Source organism: Oncorhynchus nerka, linkage group LG8 (genome assembly GCF_034236695.1).
Source record: "Oncorhynchus nerka isolate Pitt River linkage group LG8, Oner_Uvic_2.0, whole genome shotgun sequence".
In the NCBI taxonomy this organism is placed as follows: domain Eukaryota; kingdom Metazoa; phylum Chordata; class Actinopteri; order Salmoniformes; family Salmonidae; genus Oncorhynchus; species Oncorhynchus nerka.
Window position 1 is genome coordinate 54,595,272 of NC_088403.1, and position 23,131 is coordinate 54,618,402.

The 23,131-nt window shown below is 41.6% G+C and overlaps 1 protein-coding gene across 2 annotated transcripts in view; it reads right to left on the reverse strand.

The window, feature by feature from the left end:
- LOC115133581 (tetraspanin-5-like) overlaps positions 1 to 22,364 on the reverse strand; it is a 30,053-nt gene extending 7,689 nt beyond the window's left edge. Inside the window, exons 1-7 of one of the 2 annotated variants that reach the window (XM_029666984.2) lie at positions 22,008 to 22,364; positions 11,496 to 11,546; positions 5,147 to 5,293; positions 4,096 to 4,266; positions 1,040 to 1,165; positions 437 to 484; positions 75 to 191 (exon numbers count right to left, since the gene is read on the reverse strand). In XM_029666984.2, coding sequence (XP_029522844.1) covers positions 75 to 191; positions 437 to 484; positions 1,040 to 1,165; positions 4,096 to 4,266; positions 5,147 to 5,293; positions 11,496 to 11,546; positions 22,008 to 22,088 — 741 coding nt within the window. In that variant the 5' untranslated portion in view covers positions 22,089 to 22,364. The remainder of the gene's footprint in view (positions 1 to 74; positions 192 to 436; positions 485 to 1,039; positions 1,166 to 4,095; positions 4,267 to 5,146; positions 5,294 to 11,495; positions 11,547 to 22,007) is intronic. The other variant, XM_029666985.2, reaches the window with a different exon arrangement.
- Between the last annotated feature and the right edge of the window lie 767 nt (positions 22,365 to 23,131).

Sequence of the window (23,131 nt, forward strand, 5' to 3'; positions counted from 1 at the left end):
GTGTTCTGAGTCGGAGAGTAGCTAGCCCTGTTTGTACACTAGGCTAAAAGGAGTCAAAGAAACGCTTCTCTCACCTGTAACAACGCAACTCCTATGAAGATCCCAGCCACTAGCGTCAGGTTGTCCTGTAGCCACTTCTCAAACTGTGGCACACAGCCTTTCACATGGATGTAGGTCTTCTGCTCTACGTCCTACAACAAGGGACAGTAACATGTTTATTAGAGGGAGCTCTTTAGCCTGCAAATGGCATGAAAACCAAACATATACATCATTATACAACCATATGTGATCATTCATCATATAACCCTTTATAATATAATATGACTTTGTATATTCTGAGTATCTCTTAGATTCCATAATAATAAAGGTCACTATATCAAGGAAAAGTGTAGAAGGAAAGAGGTAGATGGACAGAGAGAAATGGAACAGCACTTACAGTTTTGGCTCGTACGTCATAGCCACACTGCGTGTTTATCACATCCTCCTAATGAAGAGAAATAGAAGTGTTATCAAAAAAAGCAGATGTCAACTGTCATCATAACCCTGACCACCACTGATAATACCACTGACACACATGACCATTTCCTGTTCAAAAGATGGACTGTTTTTTGTCGGACAATCATCATTCGTTGTCATTTAGCCCGGCAACTCCCAATTAAGTGTTAGCTCCATCCAACATTCTCGGGACACAAAATCCCAGTGTGTTGGTGCCCTTAACCTTGGTGCCAGTCTGAGAAATGAGTTTTGCCCTCTCATAGATACTGTCATCGGGGCAAACCAAATAATGGAAAACCATGTAAATCTGTATTTTCAGCGACTATAGTACTCATTCATTTCAACGTAGGATCTTAATTTGACCACTCTTTTGTTGCAGAGAATTTTCCTGCACAGTAGCAAATGCAAACTTGTAGCCTAGTTGAGGTTTAAAAAGGCTTCTGAAGTTTGTAATTTTCACTTTAAAATCTAAGACTTGATTAGCCGAAACCCCATGACCCATGTCTCTGACCAACCCTCCCTAGCCCCTGTGAGAGTTCCTTGCCGCAGGGTCCTTGGTGCAGCAGGAGAAGGGGACTCCACATTTCTCCCGGCTGGGGTTGGTGTCCGTGCAGTTAAAATAGATGTTGAGGTTCCAGTCGTCCGCTCCGAACGCGCCGCAACAATCCCACTAAGGAGAAGAAAACAGAGAAGAAGAGAACGTCAATAAAGAATCCATGTTTTTTTTAACCTTTTTATTTAACCTTTAATTATCCAGGAAGTCCCATTGAGATCAGGATAATTATTTTACCCCACAACACATGCATTCGCACGCGCACACACACACCTCTTCTGCAGCGGCATCATACATGATCAAAACAAAAAGAGGTCCAATGTTTAGAGGGGATAACTTTGTAGTGAATTCCTCTCTCGTCTCACACAGCATCAGTGTGGGTGGAGTGTGACCAACAGAGATTGGGGAAGGCTTGACAACAAGGCCCGTATTCACAGTGTCTCAGGAGTGCTTTCAGACCCTAATGAATAACAAAAGGGGTGAACTGATCCTAGATCAGCATTCCAACTGAGTTGCTTTGTGAATAGAGGCTCAGATGGAATACGATCTGGGAGTCATATGGTCAGAGTCGCCACAAGTGTCTCTGCCAACCAGTTGGCTACAATAACAAAGGCCTGCTACTGAATAGAGAAACTGACTTTAGACCAATCCAGCGCCAGAGAGGAGATTCTACTCAAGAAAGCCCTTGTGAATTCAATACAAATTTGGGCTAAAGCATATCAAATCATTTACATTAACAATATAAGAAACTTGAGTGACGATTTTAAGACACATTCTTAAGTGAAGCAAAACAACTTAAATGTAGATGTTATGAATCATGTATTACAGTATATCATATTTCATTACACATCATGCTGTTGCAAAACTACTGTATTGCACTGCAAGTAATTCAGCATAACTCTAAAATGGTAATCTCACAAGAAGGGTAGGCTTAATAGCTTTAGCACATAATAATAATTTTACGAGGTGATTAGCAGCCCAATAAGGAAACAGGGTTTAGCTAGTGCTGGGGTAAATTGTATTGAACACTGTCATTAGCTTTCCACTGTTTATCTCCCTTCCCCCCCCTCTCTTTCACATTTTGTCTGTATAAATCCATTTCCATAACGAAAAGTTTTAAACATAAATGTTTTTTTGTTGTTGTCACATTTAGGTCATAGGTGCTTAAGACTATGATTTGTCTTGAGAATTTCATGCCCTTTTACACACAGAGCAATAAAACATTTTCCAAACACATTTCAAACAATCTGGAACAAATATAGGGATCAATTATGAAGCATGTACAACGTTATTAATTTGACACACAACCTAAGTACAGCAATGGGAGTAACTGCAGTTTCACAACAATCTAGTGAGCCCATTGATTAGATTCAAGAGTAGCAAATCCCAGTAGACACTTGAGCCCTCAAGGACTTGCCCTCTACTGAAATATCTACTGGAGGTCATTGAAGTGTTTAAAAAAGGCAATCTCGATTTCAGTAACTTAACCTATGGATGCCACAGTTTGTTTTGGTTGCAGTGCCCAAGGTGGGCGGAGATTTCAATTTAGTGCCAGTGGTGGCTGATGCCACTAAATTGGAGGAGGAGCGCATTGTAATAGCTGGAATGGAATGATGGAAAGGCATCAAACGCATGATTCTGTCACATCCTGTTTCCATGTGGTTGATACTGTTCCATGTATTCCATTCCGGTCTTAACTATGAGCCTTCCTCGCGGCAGCCATACTCCGCCACCTCATTGCCAAAGTCAATCAAATATGAACACCACCATTGTGAACACCTGCACTCATTTAGCTGCTCTGTGATTGTTCCCCCTTGTATCAAGTGTGATGAGAGAGTTGCAGTCCTCTTTTACCCGTCTCAGGTTAGAGCACTGATACTCTGGTTTGTCACATCTCCACCCAGAAACGGTTAGCTTGATGTCTTTACGACCTTGGGATCCACAAAGTACTCTGATCGCCTCCTGTGTCAGCCAAATGCAGAACAACTTACCGTTGTGGTCTTCTCTGGCGAGCCTCGTCTTGTAACAAGAAAATGAAAACACTGTGACCATTTATCACTGCTGGAAATATAGGCATGGAAAAGGATGCCAATCAAGCGGATATGTACACTGTGTAGCCTTTCACACCTCAGGATTAAGCTTACCAAACGTGATGCAGTCTCCGCCACCACAGTAGTGCCTACGTCAAGTTCTACAAAGAACTCTTGGAGGGTGAGGTGAGCAAAGCTGTTATCAGTTTGGCAGCTGATTGTCTTTTTCATTAAGATCTTGTTCAAAACCAATGACACTTGGGAGAGCCTAGAAAACTCTTGAATCTTAATAAACAATGATTAATTTAATATAAACTTTGAGTGTCCCATGTGTAGAATTCCCATGACAACAGCATGATCAGTACACAGGTGCACCTTGTGCTGGGGAACAAAAGGCCAGTCTAAAATGTGCCGTTTTGTCACACAACACAATGCCACAGATGTCAAGTTTTGAAGGAGCGTGCAATTGACATGCTGACTGCAGGAATGTCCACCAGAGCTGTTTCCAGATAATTGAATGTTAATTTCTCTACCATAAACCACCTCCAACATCATTCCAACTGGCCTCACAAATGCAGACCACATCAAACCACGCCAGCCCAGGACCTCTACATCTGGCTTCTTCACCTGCAGGGTAGTCTGAGACCAGCCACAAGCACAGCTGATGAAACTGAGGAGTATTTCTGTCTGTGGGGAAAAACGTATTCTGATTGGCTGGCTCTGGCTCCCTAGTAGTTGGGCCTATTCCCTCCCATGCCTGTGAGTGGGGCTACCAGGCTCTCTCCTGCTCACTCGCACACCTGCTCCTACCCCCGCAACCTACCAACTCTTCACCTCACTCAAACCAGAGCTCCATGAAATAAATGGAACAGTATAAAACACATCAAACATTTGGAAACCTCATGCTTGACTCAGTTCCATGTATTCCATTACAGCCATTACAATGAGCCCATTCTCCTATAGCTCCTCCCACCAGCATCCTCTGACACACATTCACACTGATTTTCAAATGCGTACATATTCCTGAGTGAAGTCTATAAGGTTCTGGAGGTCGATGTCGTCACGGTATGCCCGGATGTTGTTATTGATGAAGAAGTTGAGCTGGTCCTTGATCCAGTCCTTGAAGGTGAAGGCCAACACTCCAGCTGTCAGCTCCAGGAAGAAGATGATCCCCAGGAACACAGAAAACTGGAACAGAATGGGGGGGAGGGGGGGAGCATGTGAGCAAACATAGAACAAAGCTATGATTAAGCCCCAAAGTCCAGTGTTTCTCACTCCATTCCTGGGGGATCCAGGGGTGTATATTTGTGTTCTAACCCAGCACTAACACACCTGATTAATCAGCTGTAATTCTGACATGTCATAGAGGGGACATGGAGGACTGGTCTCCCAGATTCAGAGTAAGCCTACTCATCATGGACTATACAGAGTGGGACAGTCCAAGAATAAGCTTAATTTGAGTCCAGGAAACTGGGGAGGGAGTGAGAGTTCAAAGTGGAGTCAATGATGACTATAAAGACATCTAATGATAAGCCTAATAATGCATAGGTATTATTTAGAGCTTTTCATGGAGAAATACATAGACACTCCCCTCTGTATTTAGTTCGACAGTGAAGCTAAAACTTTTAGTTTGTGACTCCAAAATGACCCAATATATTATTCACCATTCAGTTCCTATTGGGCACAACATAATCCGAATCACAAGCAAAACAAACTGCAAATGCATCCAACAAGTTTGCAGTCACAAGTTTGATGTAGTCAATGTGTGCTAGGACTATGGAACCAAATACTAAACTTTTGACTACTTTAATACACTATAAGTAGAGAGACTACGTACATAAAGTCCTTTAATTTCTAAACGGTAAAAACATATATGTATGAAAATACCCTCAAATAAATGGTTTACATTCTTTACTGTCATCTCATATGAAAGATTTGATCTCAAATCCCAAATGCTGGAGTATAGAGCCAAATTAAATAAATACAGAGGGGAGTGTATATTCATATATTTGTTCATGTCCATGTCTAAGGGGCGAGCCGAGTGGGAGTGAGAGAGTTGTGGACGTACAAACTTGAGCAGGAAGGTGTTTTCCCTCAGCGCTCCGATGCAACCGGCAAAGCCCAGGATGAACATGACCCCTCCCGTCACCAAGAAGAGCCAGACGGGGTCAAAGCCCCCCAGGTCTGTGATGGACGAGATGTTGGAGAGAACACCCTAGAGAGGCAGACACAGAGACAGACAGAGACAGAGACAGACAGACGTGTTAACAGTGAGCACAGTAAGAATTGTATGCTTTGCCACTCTTCCAGACACAAAGGCGGTCCAGGGAAAATACTGATTATCTATTGTACTTATTTGATTATTTATTTGTGTAATATATACACTATGTGGACACCTGCTCGTCGAACATCTCATTACAAAATCATGGGCATTAATATGGAGTCTTTCCCCTCTTTGCTACTATAACAGCCTCCACTCTTCTGGGAAAGCTTTCCACTAGATGAACATTTCTGCGGGGACTTGCTTCCATTCAGCCACAAGAGCATTAGTGAGGTCGGGCACTGATGTTGGTTGATTAGGCCTGGCTTGCAGTTGGTGTACCAATTCATCCCAAAGGTGCTTGATGGGGTTGAGGTCAGGGCTCTGTGCAGGCCAGTCAAGTTCTTCCACACCGATCTCGACAAACCATTTCTGTACAGACCTCGCTTTGTGCACAGGGGCATTGTCATGCTGAAACAGGAAACTTCCCCAAACTGTTGCCACAAAGTTGGAAGCACAGAATCGTCTAGAATGTCATTGTACGCTATAAGATTTCCCATCACTGGAACTAAGGGACCTTGCCAGAATCATGAAAAACAGCCCCTCACGATTATTCATTCATCCTCCACCAAACTTTACACTTGACACTATGCATTTGGGCAGGTTGCCTTCTCCTGGCATCCACCAAACCCAAATTAGTCCACTTTGACATTATGGGGTATTGTGTGTAGGCCGGTAAAACAAAATCTTAATTGAACCCTTTTAAAGTCATGCTGTAACACAACCAAATGTGGAAAGAGTCAAGGGGTGTGAATTCTTTCTGAAGGTAGTGTATATGTGGTGAAGGTAGTATATATGTGGGGAAGGTAGTGTATATGTGGGGAAGGTAGTGTATATGTGGGGAAGGTAGTGTATATGTGGTGAAGGTAGTGTATATGTGGGGAAGGTAGTGTATATGTGGGGAAGGTAGTGTATATGTGGTGAAGGTAGTGTATATGTGGTGAAGGTAGTGTATATGTGGTGAAGGTAGTGTATATGTGGTGAAGGTAGTGGGGGGAAGGTAGTGTATATGTGGGGAAGGTAGTGTATATGTGGGGAAGGTAGTGTATATGTGGGGAAGGTAGTGTATATGTGGTGAAGGTAGTGTATATGTGGGGAAGGTAGTGTATATGTGGGGGCGGCAGGTAGCCTAGTGGTTAGTGTTGGGCCAGTAACCGAAAGGAGCTGACAAGGTAAAAATCTGTTGTTCTACCCCTGAACAAGGCAGTGTTCCCTAGGCCGTCATTGTAAATAAGAATTTGTTCTTAACGGACTTGCCTAGTTAAATAAAATAAAAGAGTCAAGCACAAGCTTGCGGGATCCAATTAGATATTTATTAAATATATTTTTAACTAACATTCTTAGAACGTTATGTTGAACTACTGAAATTCCCACAGAAGAACGTTGTTTCTTAAGGTTCTCTGAAAAATGTGAGAACATTACTTTAAATGGAACCATGAGGAGACCTGTAGGAAACGTTATGCTGATGTATTGAAATTCCCACAGAAGAACGTTGTTCATTAACATCCTCTGAACTACCAAACGTTACATTAAACGTAACCATGTTTGAACTTTTAGTAAACGTTCTGTTAAAGTCATGTAATACCAAGAAAATAACTTTACATTTCCTTAAATGTGCTGAGAATGTTCCAAAACCAAGGAACTACACTGCACCATTCCTAGAATGCTGTGGGAAGGTTGTATGGAGAATATCCATATCACAACCACTATCTCACCAAACTCTAAGAGATACGGTTCTCAGAACGTTATGTGCTAGCTGGGTATGTTCTTTTCTTACTGTATATTGTTCTTCTTATGGTATGATTTCTTTGTGTAATATACAGTACCAGTCCAAAGTTCGGACACACCTACCCATTCAAGGGTTTTTCTTTCTTTTGTATTATTTTCTACATTGTAGAATAACAGTGAAACTATGAAATAACACATATGGAATCATGTAGTAACCAAATTGTTAAACAAATCAAAATATATTTTAGATTCTTCAAAGTAGCCACCCTTTGCCTTGATGACAGCTTGGCATTCTCTCAACCAGCTTCAGGAGGAAGGCTTTTCCAACAGTCTTGAAGGAGTTTACACATATGCTGAGCACTTGTCGGCTGCTTTTCCTTCATTCCGAAGTCCAACTCATCCCAAATCATCTCAATTGGGTTGAGGTCAGGTGATTGTGGAGGCCAGGTCAACTGATGCAGCACTCCATCACTCTCCTTCTTGGTCAGATAGCCCTTACACAGCCTGGAGGTGTATTGGGTCATTGTCCTGTTGAAAAACAAATGATAGTCCCACTAAGAGCAAAGCAGATGGGATGGCGTATCACTGCAGAATGCTGTGGTAGCCATGCTGTTTAAGTGACACTGACAGTGTCACCAGAAAAGCACCCCGACACCAACACACCTCCTCCTCCATGCTTCATGGTGGGAACCACACATGTAGAGATCATCCGCTCACTTACTGTGCGTCTCACAAAGACACGGCGGTTGGAACCAAAAATCTCATATTTGGAAATCTCATATTTCCACCGGTCTAACGTCTATTGCTCGTGATTCTTGGCCCAAGCAAGTCTCTTCTTATTATTGGTGTCCTTTAGTATTGGTTTCTTTGCAGCAATTCAACCATGAAGGCCTGATTATTTATTTTTAAATGCCTTCCTAACCATCTTAAATAAGCATGCCCGATTCAAGAAAAATATAGAACCAGGAACAGATATAGCCCTTGGTTCTCCCCAGACCTGACTGCCCTTAACCAACACAAAAACATCCTATGGCGTTCTGCATTAGCATCGAACAGCCCCCGTGATATGCAGCTTTTCAGGGAAGCTAGAAACCATTATACACAGGCAGTTAGAAAAGCCAAGGCTAGAATAAGAACACCTCCTCCCAGCTGCCCACCGCACTGAAGATAGGAAACACTGTCACCACTGACAAATCCACTATAACTGAGAATTTCAATAAGCATTTTTCTACGGCTGGCCATGCTTTCCACCTGGCTACCCCTACCCCGGTCAACAGCACTGCACCCCCCACAGCAACTCGCCCAAGCCTTCCCCATTTCTCCTTCTCCCAAATCCTGTCAGCTGATGTTCTGAAAGAGCTGCAAAATCTGGACCCCTACAAATCAGCTGGGCTAGACAATCTGGACCCTTTCTTTCTAAAATTATCTGCGGAAATTGTTGCCACCCCTATTACTAGCCTGTTCAACCTCTCTTTCGTGTCTGAGATTCCCAAAGATTGGAAAGAAGCTGCGGTCATCCCCCTCTTCAAAGGGGGGGACACTCTTGACCCAAACTGCTACAGACCTATATCTATCCTACCCTGCCTTTCTAAGGTCTTCGAAAGCCAAGTCAACAAACAAATTACCGACCATTTCGAATCTCACCATACCCTCTCTGATATGCAATCTGGTTTCAGAGCTGGTCATGGGTGCACTTCAGCCACGCTCAAGGTCCTAAACAATATCTTAACCGCCATCGATAAGAAACATTATTGTGCAGCCGTATTCATTGATCTGGCCAAGGCTTTCGACTCTGTCAATCACCACATCCTCATTGGCAGACTCGACAGCCTTGGTTTCTCAAATGATTGCCTCGCCTGGTTCCCCAACTACTTCTCTGATAGAGTTCAGTGTGTCAAATCGGATGGTCTGCTGACCGGACCTCTGGCAGTCTCTATGGGGGTGCCACAGGGTTCAATTCTTGGACCGACTCTCTTCTCTGTATACATCAATGATGTCGCTCTTGCTGCTGGTGAGTCTCTGATCCACCTCTACGAAGACGACACCATTCTGTATACTTGTGGCCCTTCTTTGGACACTGTGTTAACAACCCTCCAGGCAAGCTTTAATGCCATACAACTCTCCTTCCGTGGCCTCCAATTGCTCTTAAATACAAGTAAATACAACATCACTACTCTGGACGGCTCTGACTTAGAATACGTGGACAACTACAAATACCTAGGTGTCTGGTTAGACTGTAAACTCTCCTTCCAGGCTCACATCAAACATCTCCAATCCAAAGTTAAATCTAGAATTGGCTTCCTATTTCGCAACAAAGCATCCTTCACTCATGCTGCCAAACATACCCTTGTAAAACTGTCCATCCTACCAATCCTCGACGATGTCATTTACAAAATAGCCTCCAATACCCTACTCAACAAATTGGATGCAGTCTATCACAGTGCCATCCGTTTTGTCACCAAAGCCCCATATACTACCCACCATTGCAACCTGTACGCTCTCGTTGGCTGGCCCTCGCTTCATACTCGTCGCCAAACCCACTGGCTCCATGTCATATACAAGACCCTGCTAGGTAAAGTCCCCCCTTATCTCAGCTCGCTGGTCACCATAGCATCACCCACCTGTAGCACGCGCTCCAGCAGGTATATCTCTCTGGTCACCCCCAAAACCAATTCTTTCTTTGGCCGCCTCTCCTTCCAGTTCTCTGCTGCCAATGACTGGAACGAACTACAAAAATCTCTGAAACTGGAAACACGTATCTCCCTCACTAGCTTTAAGCACCAGCTGTCAGAGCAGCTCACAGATTACTGCACCTGTACACAACCCACCTATAATTTAGCCCAAACAACTACCTCTTTCCCTACTGTATTTATTTTATTTTATTTATTTATTTTGCTCCTTTGCACCCCATTATTTTTATTTCTACTTTGCACATTCTTCCACTGCAAATCTACCATTCCAGTGTTTTACTTGCTATATTCTATTTACTTTGCCACCATGGCCTGTTTTTGCCTTTACCTCCCTTATCATTTGCTCACATCGTATATAGACTTGTTTCTACTGTATTATTGACTGTATGTTTGTTTTACTCCATGTTTAACTCTGTGTCGTTGTATGTGTCGAACTGCTTTGCTTTTATCTTGGCCAGGTCGCAATTGTAAATGAGAACTTGTTCTCAACTTGTCTACTTGTTTAAATAAAGGTGAAATAAAAAATAAATTTAAAAATCACGCAGTCTCCTCTGAACAGTTGATGTTGAGATGTGTCTGTTACTTTGTGAAGCATTTATTTGAGCTGCAATCTGAGGTGCTTATCTTCTGCAGCGGAGGTAATTCTTGGTCTTCCTTTCCTGTGGCGGTCCTCATGAGAGCCAGTTTCATCATAGCGCTTGATGGTTTTTGCGACTGCACTTGAAGAAACTTTCAAAGTTCTTGAAATTTTGACTGAACTTCATGTCTTAAAGTAATGATGGACTGTCGTTACTCTTTTTGCTTATTTGAGCTGTTCTTGCCATAATATGTAAATGGTCTTTTACCAAATAGGGCCGTATACCACCCCTACCATGTCACAACACAACTTATTGGCTCAAACGCATTAAGGAAAGACATTCTGAAAATTAACTTTTAACAAGACACCTGTTAATTTAAATGCATTCCAGGTGACTACCTCATGAAGCTGGTTGAGAGAATGCAAAGAGTGTCATCAAGGCAGAGGGTGGCTACTTAGAAGAATCTCAAATATAAAATATATTTTGATTTGTTTAACACTTTTTTGGTTACTACATGATTCCATATGTGTTATTTCATAGTGTTGATGTCTTCACTATTATTCTACAATGTAGAAAATAGTAAAAAATAAAGAAAAACCCTGTAATGAGTAGGTGTGTCCAAACTTTTGACTGGTACAGTACATGTATATCTCAATCTCTTCATTCAAAGACTCAATCATGGACACTCTTAGTGACAGTTGTGGCTGCTTTGCGTGATGTATTGTTGCCTATACCTTTCTTGCCCTTTGTGCTGTTGTCTGTACCCAATAATGTTTGTACTCTGTTTTGTGCTGGTACCATGTTGTGCTGCTTCATGTTGTTGTCATGTTGGTGTTGCTACCATGCTGCGTTGTTGTCTTAGGTCTCTCTTTATGTAGTGTTGTCTCTTGTCGTGATGTGTGTTTTGTCCTATATTTTATTTTTATTTTTAATCCCCGCTCCCGCCCTCACAGGAGTCCTTTTGGTAGGCAGTCATTGTAAATAAAAATTTGTTCTTAACTGACTTACCTAGTTAAATAAAGGTTAAATAAAATAAATAAAAGTATATTAGACATCATTGTATGTTCTTACAGGGTTCTTATGTTACCCAGTCTCACTCACCTTCTCATTCCAGGCCCATAGTCCAATGCCCAGGAAGGCCACACCGAGCAGCTGAAAGAGAACAGACAGACAATAAGTAACATTAATAATCACATAACAAACCTCAGGGAGATACCCAAAGAGTGAAACCTCCCCCTCAAGTTCACTTTTGTTGAAATTCCCGGAAGATAAATTATCTTTCAATTTCTCCTTCGATGCTTACAAAGGTTACAGAAACACACATTACTTCACTTTCGAGTACTAAATGTCATGTTTGGACATCTTCAATTGGGTAATCTAAACAAGAGTCAAGCATCAACAAGCAGGAATGTACAATCCTCCTGGGGAGTTTCTTCACCCTTAATAAGTAGCCTACAATGTCTGCAAAGTAAAGAAGTCATTGGTTTAATTTCTTGGCCGATTTAAAAAAAAAAAAACTTTTTAGTCATTTGGCAGACGCTCTTATCCAGAACGACGTACAATTAGTGCATTCATCTTAAGATAGCTTGATGAGACAACAACACATCACAAGTACATCAAGTACATTTTCCCTAAAGAAAGTATTTATCATCAAAGTCAGTGGTAGTAGGAAAAGTGCCCTTTTTTGAAGCGGGGGGTGTGAGAGTTATTTAAGATACTCTTCAGAGAGGTAGGGTTTCAGACGTTTCCGGAAGATGGCCAGTTCCCCTTGACGCCACACTGTCCTGACTTTAGGGGGAAGGTTGTTCCTCTATTGGGGTCCCAAGACAGAGAAGAGCTTTGACTGGGCTGAGTGGCGGAATGGAATGCTCGGGCATTCCTGAGAGGAAGAGCAGCTCCGTTTTGTTGAGGTTGGCCATGAAGTGGTGAGCCGACATTCAAGCTGAGATGTCTGCCATAATCGACCGATTATGATTTTTCAGCGCTGATACTGATACCGATTATTGGAGGACCAAAAAAGCTGATACCGATTAAATCGGCCGGTTTTATTTATTTTTATTTGTAATAATGACAATTACAACAATACTGAATGAACACTTATTTTAACTTAATATAATACATCAATAAAATCAATTTAGCCTCAAGTAAATAATGAAACATGTTCAATTTGGTTAAAATAATGCAAAAACAAAGTGTTGGAGAAGAAAGTAAAAGTGCATTATATGCTATGTAAGAAGCTAACGTTTCAGTTCCTTGCTCAGAACATGAGAACATATGAAAGCTGGTGGTTCCTTTTAACATGAGTCTTCAATATTCCCAGGTAAGAAGTTTTAGGTTGTAGTTATTATAGGAATTATAGGACTATTTCCCTCTATACCATTTGTATTTCATTAACCTTTGACTATTTTAGGCTGGGTTTCTGTACAGCACTTTGAGATATCAGCTGATGTATGAAGGGCTATATAAATAAATTTGATTTGATTTGATTTATTGGATGTTCTAATAGGCACTTTAGTATTGCCAGTGTAACAGTATAGCTTCCGTCCCTCTCCTCGCTCCTCCCTGGGCTCGAACCAGCAACACAACGACAATTAGCGCACGCTAACTAGCTAGCCATTTCACTTCGGTTACACAAGCCTCATCTCGGGAGTTGATAAGCTTGAAGTCATAAACAGCGCAATGCTTGACGCACAATGAAGAGCTGCTGTCAAAACAATGAAGAGCTGCTGTCAAAGCGCACGAAAGTGCTGTTTGAATTAATGTTTACGCGTCTGCTTCTGCCTACCACCGCTCAGTCAGATACTTAGATACTTGTATGCTCAGTCAGATTATATGCAACGCAGGACACGCTAGATAATATCTAGTAATATCATCAACCATGTGTAGTTAAATAGTGATTATGATTGATTGTTTTTTATAAGATAAGTTTAATGTTAGCTAGCAACTTACCTTGGCTTACTGCATTCGCGTAACAGGCAGTCTCCTTGTGGAGTGCAACGAGAGAGGCAGGCAAATCGTTATTGCGTTGGACTCGTTAACTGTAAGGTTGCAAGAATGGATCCCCCGAGCTGACAAGGTGAAAATCTGTCGTTCTGCCCCTGAACAAGGCAGTTAACACACCGTTCCTAGGCCGTCATTGAAAATAAGAATGTGTTCTTAACTGACTTGCCTAGTTAAATAAAGGTATACAAAAATATATATAAAAAAATCCGCAAATCGGCGCCCAAAAATACAGATTTCCGATTGTTATGAAAACTTGAAATTCCGGTTAATCGGTCGACCTCTAATCCGCATAGCAATTATTGGAGAGACCATGTGAGGATATGACAGGGACAAGTGACTTTGTGCAAAGAGAAAAGAGGATTAAAATTTTGAAGCCCTTTAAATTCCAGGTTTGTCAGAACTAAAGGTAGGCTTGGTGGTAACATCTAAAACCACTGTCTCAGGGTAAGTTGAGAGGGGGGTGTCTGTCTGCCTGCCTGCCTGCCTGTCTGTCTGTCTGTCTGTCTGTCTGTCTGCCTGCCTGTCTGCCTGTCTGTCTGTCTGCCTGCCTGTCTGCCTGTCTGTCTGTCTGCCTGCCTGTCTGTCTGTCTGTCTGCCTGCCTGTCTATTCTGTTTTTCTGCCTGTTCATCCTTCTGCCTGTCTGTCTGAGAGGATGCTATGGGGTGGGGGCCCGGGCATTTGGAAGCAGACTGAATGCCGGGGCCAATTCAAACAACAACAACAACAAGTGAACGGGACAGGCCCAAGCGCTCCACCCTTCCAGCTTGTCTTGATCAGGCCATGTCAGCCAGCTATGTTTAACTCTGCTTGTCCTATAATGTCACTGAATGATAAGAACAAACTGCTGCATCTACAAGCCAGCAACAGCTTGTCCTGTGGTTGTATAATGTCACTGAAAAAAGAGATAAGAACAAACTGCTGCATCTCAATGATGCAAGTTCCAGCAACAGAGGACCTTGTCAGTGGCAGAGTGGCCATTGAAACACTTTCAAGAGCCAAAATGTCATGTGATGAAATTGAATAATACAAAGCTGTTTTTTAAGTCATCAATGTAAGGGCTGGTTTCTGAGATCAGATGACATTGTGAATTATTTTGTTGAGTTGAATTCAAAGTTGACAACTCAACCAAATGTAACAAAACTAGAGATGAACTGACATCTGTGACCAGTGAGGCAGAATGAGCAGACCTGTTTGTCCTGATGGTCGGAACACCCCAAGGGCTTGGATCAATAGGCTGTACTAACACGAGAAACAGCTAAGCCTCATCAGCTGGGGTTTCACACTGTCAATAAACACATTTGTTCAATGACATTCAGACATGCAAACATTCAAATCACAAATGGAGTGATACTTTGGATGTTCTCAAGAATAACTCAAATATATGTCCCAGTTAAAGCAACCTTTCCATGTAAAAGGTAAATATTTGATCATCAAACTATTTTGGCCAATGACAATAAGGGTGGTTTTGGCCTTCCTTTTGTGCATGTAATGGCTGTCTTGCAGTTATCACAAACAGACTCTTACCAAAGTTTTGGCAATGAACATCAATGTCCATCATTTTTATTTAAATGACGTGGAAACAACTTTGATTCAACAAGTTTTTTACCTACTAAGGATGATCGAAATAGATCATCACTATGGCCAACAATATTGGGCCTTCCTTTTACATGTAATGGCCTTGCAGTTATTCTTCTCCAAAGTGGCAATGAACTTGCATCGTTGATCATCGAACTAAGGATGATCGAAAGTTAGAGGTGTGCTGCTCCTCTTTACAGCTCATCTGCCAGATGATTCCTAAGAACAACCTGGTTGCTAAGTTCCTTCTCCTCGACTACGAGCCAACTCCTAAAGGCATCCGTTGTCGTGACGTCAGAGAGGACCTCGACCTGTCCCTCATCTCAGCTTGGCTCACGGTCACATATAACCCTGCATGACATGCTCATACCAAACATGCCACTGTAATAACTGACACTCACAATGTCACTGTAACAGAGTGGGAGCAGAATAAGCCATCACACCACCACAATCAGTATTATCATTACTGTGTAATTACAGTCCTAGTTTTGATTTCATGACAGAGACAATGGAGTTAAAAGTGAGAATAGAAAGTAAGCTGTATTTTCATATATCTACAATTGAGTCATTTAGCAGAAACTCTTATCCAGAGCGACTTACAGGAGCAATTAGGGTTAAGTGCCTTGGCCAAGGGCACATCGGCAGATTTTTCACTTAGCCGGGTTACGGATTCAAACCAGTGACCTTTCGGTTACTAACCCAATGTTCTTAACCATTAGGCTACCTGCCACCCTATACATGATGACTGACTTTGGGAAGAGAATAATGGTGTTAAATCTCAGGTTGTTCAATGCTGTATCAGAGCCACCTTATCAACACTGTGGATCACGTAGTCTAGATATGGTTCGTTTACTGTATGTTTTGAAGCCCCATACGCGGCTCTAGAGAAAAGAGAAAGTGGATCTGGTCCACTGGGTACCATTTTGAAGGTAACCTGGTTGAGGGAAGAGAGAGACAATATAATTGAAGACACCCTAAATTAAATAAACCATCTAACATGTTAGGGTAAGGTATATTTTAAATCTGCATCATTGAAAGATGGATTAAAGGTTACTTTGACTAGTACACATAAATACTAGTTATTTGTTTGTAAAAACGTGTGTGAATTATAACCCTCTCTATAATGAATTCTCCCTTCAGCCATTGAAAACAAGACAAGTGCAACGTTGGCACAGGAAAATGCATACTGTCACTTTAATTCCCTGAGATGACATTGAATATTAAAATGGGTGGCAAGACCTGATAGCTTTTCCAAAAACCTATACACATTCAAATGTAGGTAACTTGACCTGACGATGTCCCGGACATTTTCTGGAGGGTCTTTTACACAGCTCACATAAATATTGCAGTGGAGCCAAATGTCAGAGTGCAAGCTCATGCTGTTTCTATGGCGACGCCTCTAGTGTCTAGATTGGTGGAGGGGGTGCCGGTGAAGTTAACTGGGCTGCTGGGGAGCACAGAGCTAAGCACTAAGCATTGAGCTATGGGAGAGACATTGGGAAAAGATGTCCGCCAATAAGTATGTGTGTCAAATCAATGCATAGAGAGAGACGTCCCAAAAGGCACCGTATAAGGCACCCTATTCCCTATATAGTGCACTACTTTTCACCATGGGCCCATTGACCTCTGGTCAAAAGTAGTGCACTATGTGTAAGGAATAGGGTGGCTTTTGGGGGATAGACATACATTTCCTAAAACCATCAGACACTATATCAGAACGGATTAAAATGAGAATATCTCCAAGGGCCAGAGGATAAATGTCAATTTCAGCATTATTTCAACACTCTCTGGGATCTCGGTCTAAACTCACATGGATAGATTTAAGCAACGAGGAGGATTATCATACTGTATAAAGCTATAGCCATATTTCCCCCACACTCCTCTGTGTCCATACAGATGTAACTAGATCTACTGACGTGACAGTGACAAATTACACCCTAACCCTTTGGTTTCCATGGTTCTTGTTTTGTAAAGACTCCAATTGTGCAACATGTTACCCCGAACTTCACCACACACTGCGAGGTCCTCCAGACTTTGGTCCCAGATGGACCAGTCTCCTGGCTACGGTTCTATTACTATAGCTGTGTCCAAAGCCTTCATTTATCCACTGACATTCAGTTCATTACAACTCCATGAGAACATTCTGTAATGTTTATAGAATGTAGTGTAGATACAACTTTTATATAATGCAAATACTGACTTCCAATACCAGAAAGAACAACATTATTTGGGTTATAAATGATCATGTTAAAAAGTGGTTGAGTGCATTCAGTGAGTTACAACCTTTACATTTGAGTCATTTAGCAAACGCTCTTATCCTGAGCGACTTACAGGAGCTTTGCTCAAGGGCACAGACAGATGTTTCACCTAGTCGACACAGGGACTCGAACCAGCGACCTTTCGGTTACTGGCCCAAAGCTCTTAAAATCACTAAGCTACATGCCGTCAACAGTCCCGCTCAACTATGTGGTAGCACAATATATGGAAATACTGAATGTATGTATTACATTGGGCATCATGTGAATGGGTGGCTACACAAAGAGAACGTTTTTGAGAAGGTGTTGGATCAGATAGCATATGCCATGACAGAAAGTTTCAGGCTGACACTGCACTCATAATCTAATTGAAAAGCAATCAATTATTATCACAACCTCTCTTCAGCTCACTAGCTCCATTAGTTAAATCTGATATCATATGCACCTACACTTCCGTTCAAAAGTTTGGGGTCACTTAGAAATGTCCTTGTTTTTGAAAGAAAAGCACATCATTTTGTCTATCAAAATAACATCGAATTGATAAGAAATACAGTGTAGACATTGTTAATGTTGTCAGTACCCGCAAAACACCAATCTCAACGTCAACAGTGAAGATGCGACTCCGGGATACAATAGTCATTTACAACATTAACAATGTCTACAATGTCTAAAAAATAGCTTTTCTTTCTAAAACAAGAACATTTCTAAGTGACCCCAAACTTTTGAACGGTAGTGTATGTATTACACAATGCACGGTACCCTGGGGCGGCAGGTAGCCTAGTGGTTAGAGCGTTGGGCCAGTAACTGAAAGATTGCTGGATCGAATCCCCGAGCTGACAAGGTAAAAATGTGTCGTTCTGCCCCTGAGCAAGGCAGTAAACCCACTGTTCCCAGGGCACTGAAGACAAGGATGTCAATTACGGCAGACCCCCGCACCACTCTGCGAAAGACGCATTCACTTCCCTTCCAAAGACATTTAAGTTGTAGTCCTTATCAGCTTTATGAAAAATATCAAAAGCACATATTTTATAGGCCTAAGCATGCCAGCGACATGGCTACATTGCAGGTGCACTAACATGAAAGGTTAAACAGGCACTTGCTGCCCCATTACTGAAGACCTCACTAATGGCCAAATCAGTACAACACTGGCTCTCACGGTCATGGACATGGCAAACAGCACTGAAAGCAGACAATGGCGAATGGGAAAGAATTTAGGAGGGTGGACAGAGGGAGGGGTGGAGGGGTTGAGGGAAACAAAGGCGATGGAGGGCGTTGAATGGGAATACATTAGCATTGAATTGACCAGGAAACCGGCCTGTCGGTATCAATTCAGCCAAACTCCTGTGAGCCAGAATGAGACCCGAGAGAGTCACATGACCTCGACGTGACATCATCTGAATGGGACAAGCGGAGAATATCTCTAGTCTCCTATTCCCAGTCCAAAACCATACAGGGCCATCCTTCAGGGAAAGACGTTGAAGAGCCAAATGAGATTATCCGGCCCATACGGTTATTATATTTCAACATTGTTATTGTCTTTGTCCCTCTGGAGATGAGAAATTACTATTAAGCTCAGGCTTGTGCATTTCTCTAAGAGAGAAGTTGAAACAAAATGAGAATAAGAAAACATGTTCCACCAACAATAGAATCTGAGAGGTTTATTTAGTACATTTTTCCAGCTACTGGGTATTCTATAATGAGCTCTTCCTGTGTCTGAGATGAAGTCCCTGAAATAATGGTTGGAGCTTTAGAAGCTATCCTCCCTTTTCAGTGTGTACTCGTAGTCCAGCAATCAATGGTAGGCTATAGTTTCGCAGTAGATTTGAGACAATTCACTAATTGGCCTCGTCACAATTAGATTATTGTTCACCTAACACTAACACACCTAAACTGTCTTGGAATCAGTGGCGATTTTAGCATGTAAATCTTGGTTGGTCAAACAAAAAAACAAAAATTAGGATGCATGCCAGCAAAGCCACTACACAACACGAATCAATAAATTAATTGCACTATAACAGTGACAAATGGTGCCAACAAACTGTTAGGGCCATAAAGCTGTCCCAACATCAGTCCCAACACCTTACCATCGCTACACCTGGCTATCAGCAGAGCCTTGTCTGGCAGTGAAACAGTTCATTCAGCCTCATTTACTGCCTGTGGCTGACTTGCTTAAACAAACGTAGTTTCTACTGACAATTTACAGTGCTTCTTGAAAGTATATGAAACCTACAGGGCTGGTAATTATTTTGCTATAGAATATTAAAATAAACATATAAAATCCTTTAATGACAGAAACAAAAAATATATATATTTTCATTGTTTATTTAACAAAAGTGGTTTATTTAACAGAAACTCAGATTTGCTGTTTGCAAAAATATGTGAACCCCTTCAGTCAATAGCTTGTGACACCTCCATTAGCAGCGATAACTTGGAGTAAACATCTCCTATAGCCAGTATACAGTCTCTGACATCTGTTTTGAGGGATTTTTGCCCAATCCTCCTTACAGAACTCAGCCAATTGTGTGAAGTTTGAGGGGTGTCTGGCATGAACTGCCCGCTTCAGGTCCTGCCACAGCATCTAGACTGGATTTAAGTCAGGACTTTGACTTGGCCAACCGAAAACAGAAATCGTCCTTCTCCTGAGCCATTCTTTGGTAGATTTGCTTCAATACTTTGGGTCTTTGTCTTGTTGGAAGATCAATTTTCGGCCCAGCTTTAGCTCCTTTACTGATGGCCTGACATTCTGTTCAAGAATCTCCTGGTATACCTCAGAATTCATGGTTCCCTTTAATGATGTGGTGTCATCCAGGTCCAGAGGAGGAAAAGCAGCTCCAGATCTTGACATTCACACCACCATGCTTTACTGTTGGGATAAAGTGGTCTCTGGCAAAGTTAAGATGGGCAGTTCGGTTATTTTTGACAGCAGAGGCTTCTTCCTAGCAACCCTCTCATTAATGGCATTTCGATTCAGTGTTCTTATTGTTGAAGCACACACAGTTACCCGAAATGCAGCAAGGGAGGTCTGCAAATCTCTAGATGTTATGTTTGGGTTGGCTTTTACCTGATTTACTATTGTTCTTGTGGCTCTTGGGGATATTTTGGAAGTGCGTCCACTTCTAGGACGAGTTGCTGTCATATTAAATGCTCTCTATTTGTAAATGATTTGCCTCACAGTGGACTGATGGAGCTCAAATATATTTGAGATGATTGTATAGCCTTCCCCAGACTGATGTCCTCTGAGATCTCCTTTCCTCTCGGCATGGTGTGGTTTGTATTCACCTGGATGGGTAACACCAAACTGACCACGTTTCTTATCTCTGTTTATCACCCAATAAGTCCCACCCAAACTCTTTCCTAACAATCTCTCCTTTGATTGGTTCATGTTGTACCCAATTATTTACCCACCTGATTCTACTTACCTACTTGATTTAACCAATGCAACTTTGGGTTCACTTATTTTTGCACCTGCACTAATTCCTTTTTAATTATGTTTTTCTACGACACACATGATTTCCTCGACACCAGTGGAGGCTCCTCAGAGGAGGAAGGGGAGGACCATCCTCCTCAGTATTTTTTTATATATTTTTTATTACAATTAAAAAGTTATAATTTTCAGATAAAACTATTCTAAATATATTCACATTTCACCAAATAATTGATTAAAACATGCTGTTTTGTAATGAAGGCCTACAGTAGCCTCAACAGCACTCTGTAGGGTAGTACCAGGGTGTAGCTAGAGGACATCTAGCTTCCATCCTACTCTTGGTACATTGACTTCAATACAAATCCTAGGAGGCTCTTGGTTCTCACCCCCTTCCATAGACTTACACAGTAACTATGACAACTTCCGGAGGACGTCCTCCAACCTATCAGAGCTCTTGCAACATGAACTGACATGTTGTCCACCCCAATCAAAGGATCAGAGAATTAATCTAGTACTGAAAGCATAAGCTACAGCGAGCTAACACTGCATAAAATGTGGCTGAAACACCTGCATTTTGGAGCTGCCTTACTCAAGAAAGCAAAGAAGAGAAGATCCAAATTTGTATGGAAGCTTTATTAACGCGTTTTGCTGTACATTGTTTGCAAACGGATGTGTGACACATATTAATGCCAAAATAACATGCAAAACAGGCAACAACAACAAAATGTGGGGCTCTGCACCTGCCATGAATGACAGGTCGCCACTGCTCGGGAAGAACGTTCAAATCAGGCCTAGTGTACTTTCTTACGCAGTGGGAATTGAATGCGACATAATGTTGTATGATGATGATATATTGCATATTCATGTTTATTCATACATTTGCATGTGAGGACAATAAGCTTCTCACGTGTCACGTACGTGAGTTCGTCACGACAAACAAGGACAGAAAGCGGATTACCGGGGACACTGGAGTGTAGGCGACTTAAATTAAAAAGTGCTCTGGGTAGCAGCCTACAGTATGTGAAGGCTATTGTGTATGTCAACAAATCTAAATAAGCAAGATTAAAAAGCGCTTGTAATGCATATCAACACAAACAAAAGGTTTTGCTGCTATTCACATATCAAACGATCACATTTGAATGTTTATCATCGGCTATTATAGCCTATTATTATAGACCTAGCTAGCTTGTGAGGGACTGGTCGTAAAATAAGCATGAACAAATGACAAATTATCATTTCATTTATGAAGCCATTTCCTCTAGATGGGCCTACTGTTTAATTTAACAACATGGATTGAAGATTGCCCAATGAAAAACAATGAGAGACAAATATAGCAAAAATAAGAAAACACTTACCCAAAATATTATGTTAAATCCAAAAATAAAATATTTGATGCAGCAACTGACTTCATGACCTTTAAATTGTTTTCCTGACATGCTTGAATTTCATCAACATACAGTATGCTTCAAGTCAACGGGATCATGGGCTCGCAAGTGGCAGGTTCAGCGATCCAGTTCTTGCAACTTGCTGCCTGCTCGATTCATCCAAATAAAATAAACATAATGTAGCCTATCCCTTGATACGGATGCCACAATGCCAAGAGTAGAACAATGCACAATCCAACACAGGAAAGAGCAACAAACGTCAACCTACTAGGCTTTGTATTTAGAACTAACTGACTAGTATTCTGCCCGCAGCACAAACGAGGTCACGTTCGTATGATAATGAGGAAACCTTCAAAATAAAAGCCCGCATTTCAAAGCATTGCAATGACAATAACTCCTTCAAATGATGTATAAAGGATACTCAAGAAAAGGCTATGCGTTCTATGGAAAATAATGAACTATGTAGAATGTGTGTTCGAACGCGCAAGCAGACTGGAATTTACCTTCCACAAAGTTGCATTATTTTTCAGATAATGCATAGAGCCCCTCGTTGATTATCTCGTTAATACAATGTCTATACATTTGCCACTAGAAATGTGTTCAACAGCCATTGAAGTAGCTAGCAAATTTAGGCTACAGTAGTTGCCATGGTAACCAAGCAAACATATTTAGCTAGTTTGGCTAACAAAAACATCAGAATATGAAAATCGAATTCAACAATAGCAATACTGTTTTCAATTCGACTTTTTCTTTCAGAATGAGCTCAAACAAAACTTGTAAAAAACTATAGCCATTGAATTCTACCATGCAAATATACAGTGCTTTATTGTAAATCGCTCCTCGTTCACCCCAGCTGCCAAACTAACCCTGATTCAGATGACCAGCCTACCCGTGCTAGATTTATAGATCGGCAGGTAAGGGTGCTCTCGAGCGGCTAGATGTTCTTTACAATTCGGCCATCAGATTTGCCACCAATGCTCCTTATAGGACACATCACTACACTCTATACTGGTCATCTCTGTATACCCGTCGCAAAACCCACTGGTTGATGCTTAGTTATACAATTATTTTAGACCTCACTCCCCCCTATCTGA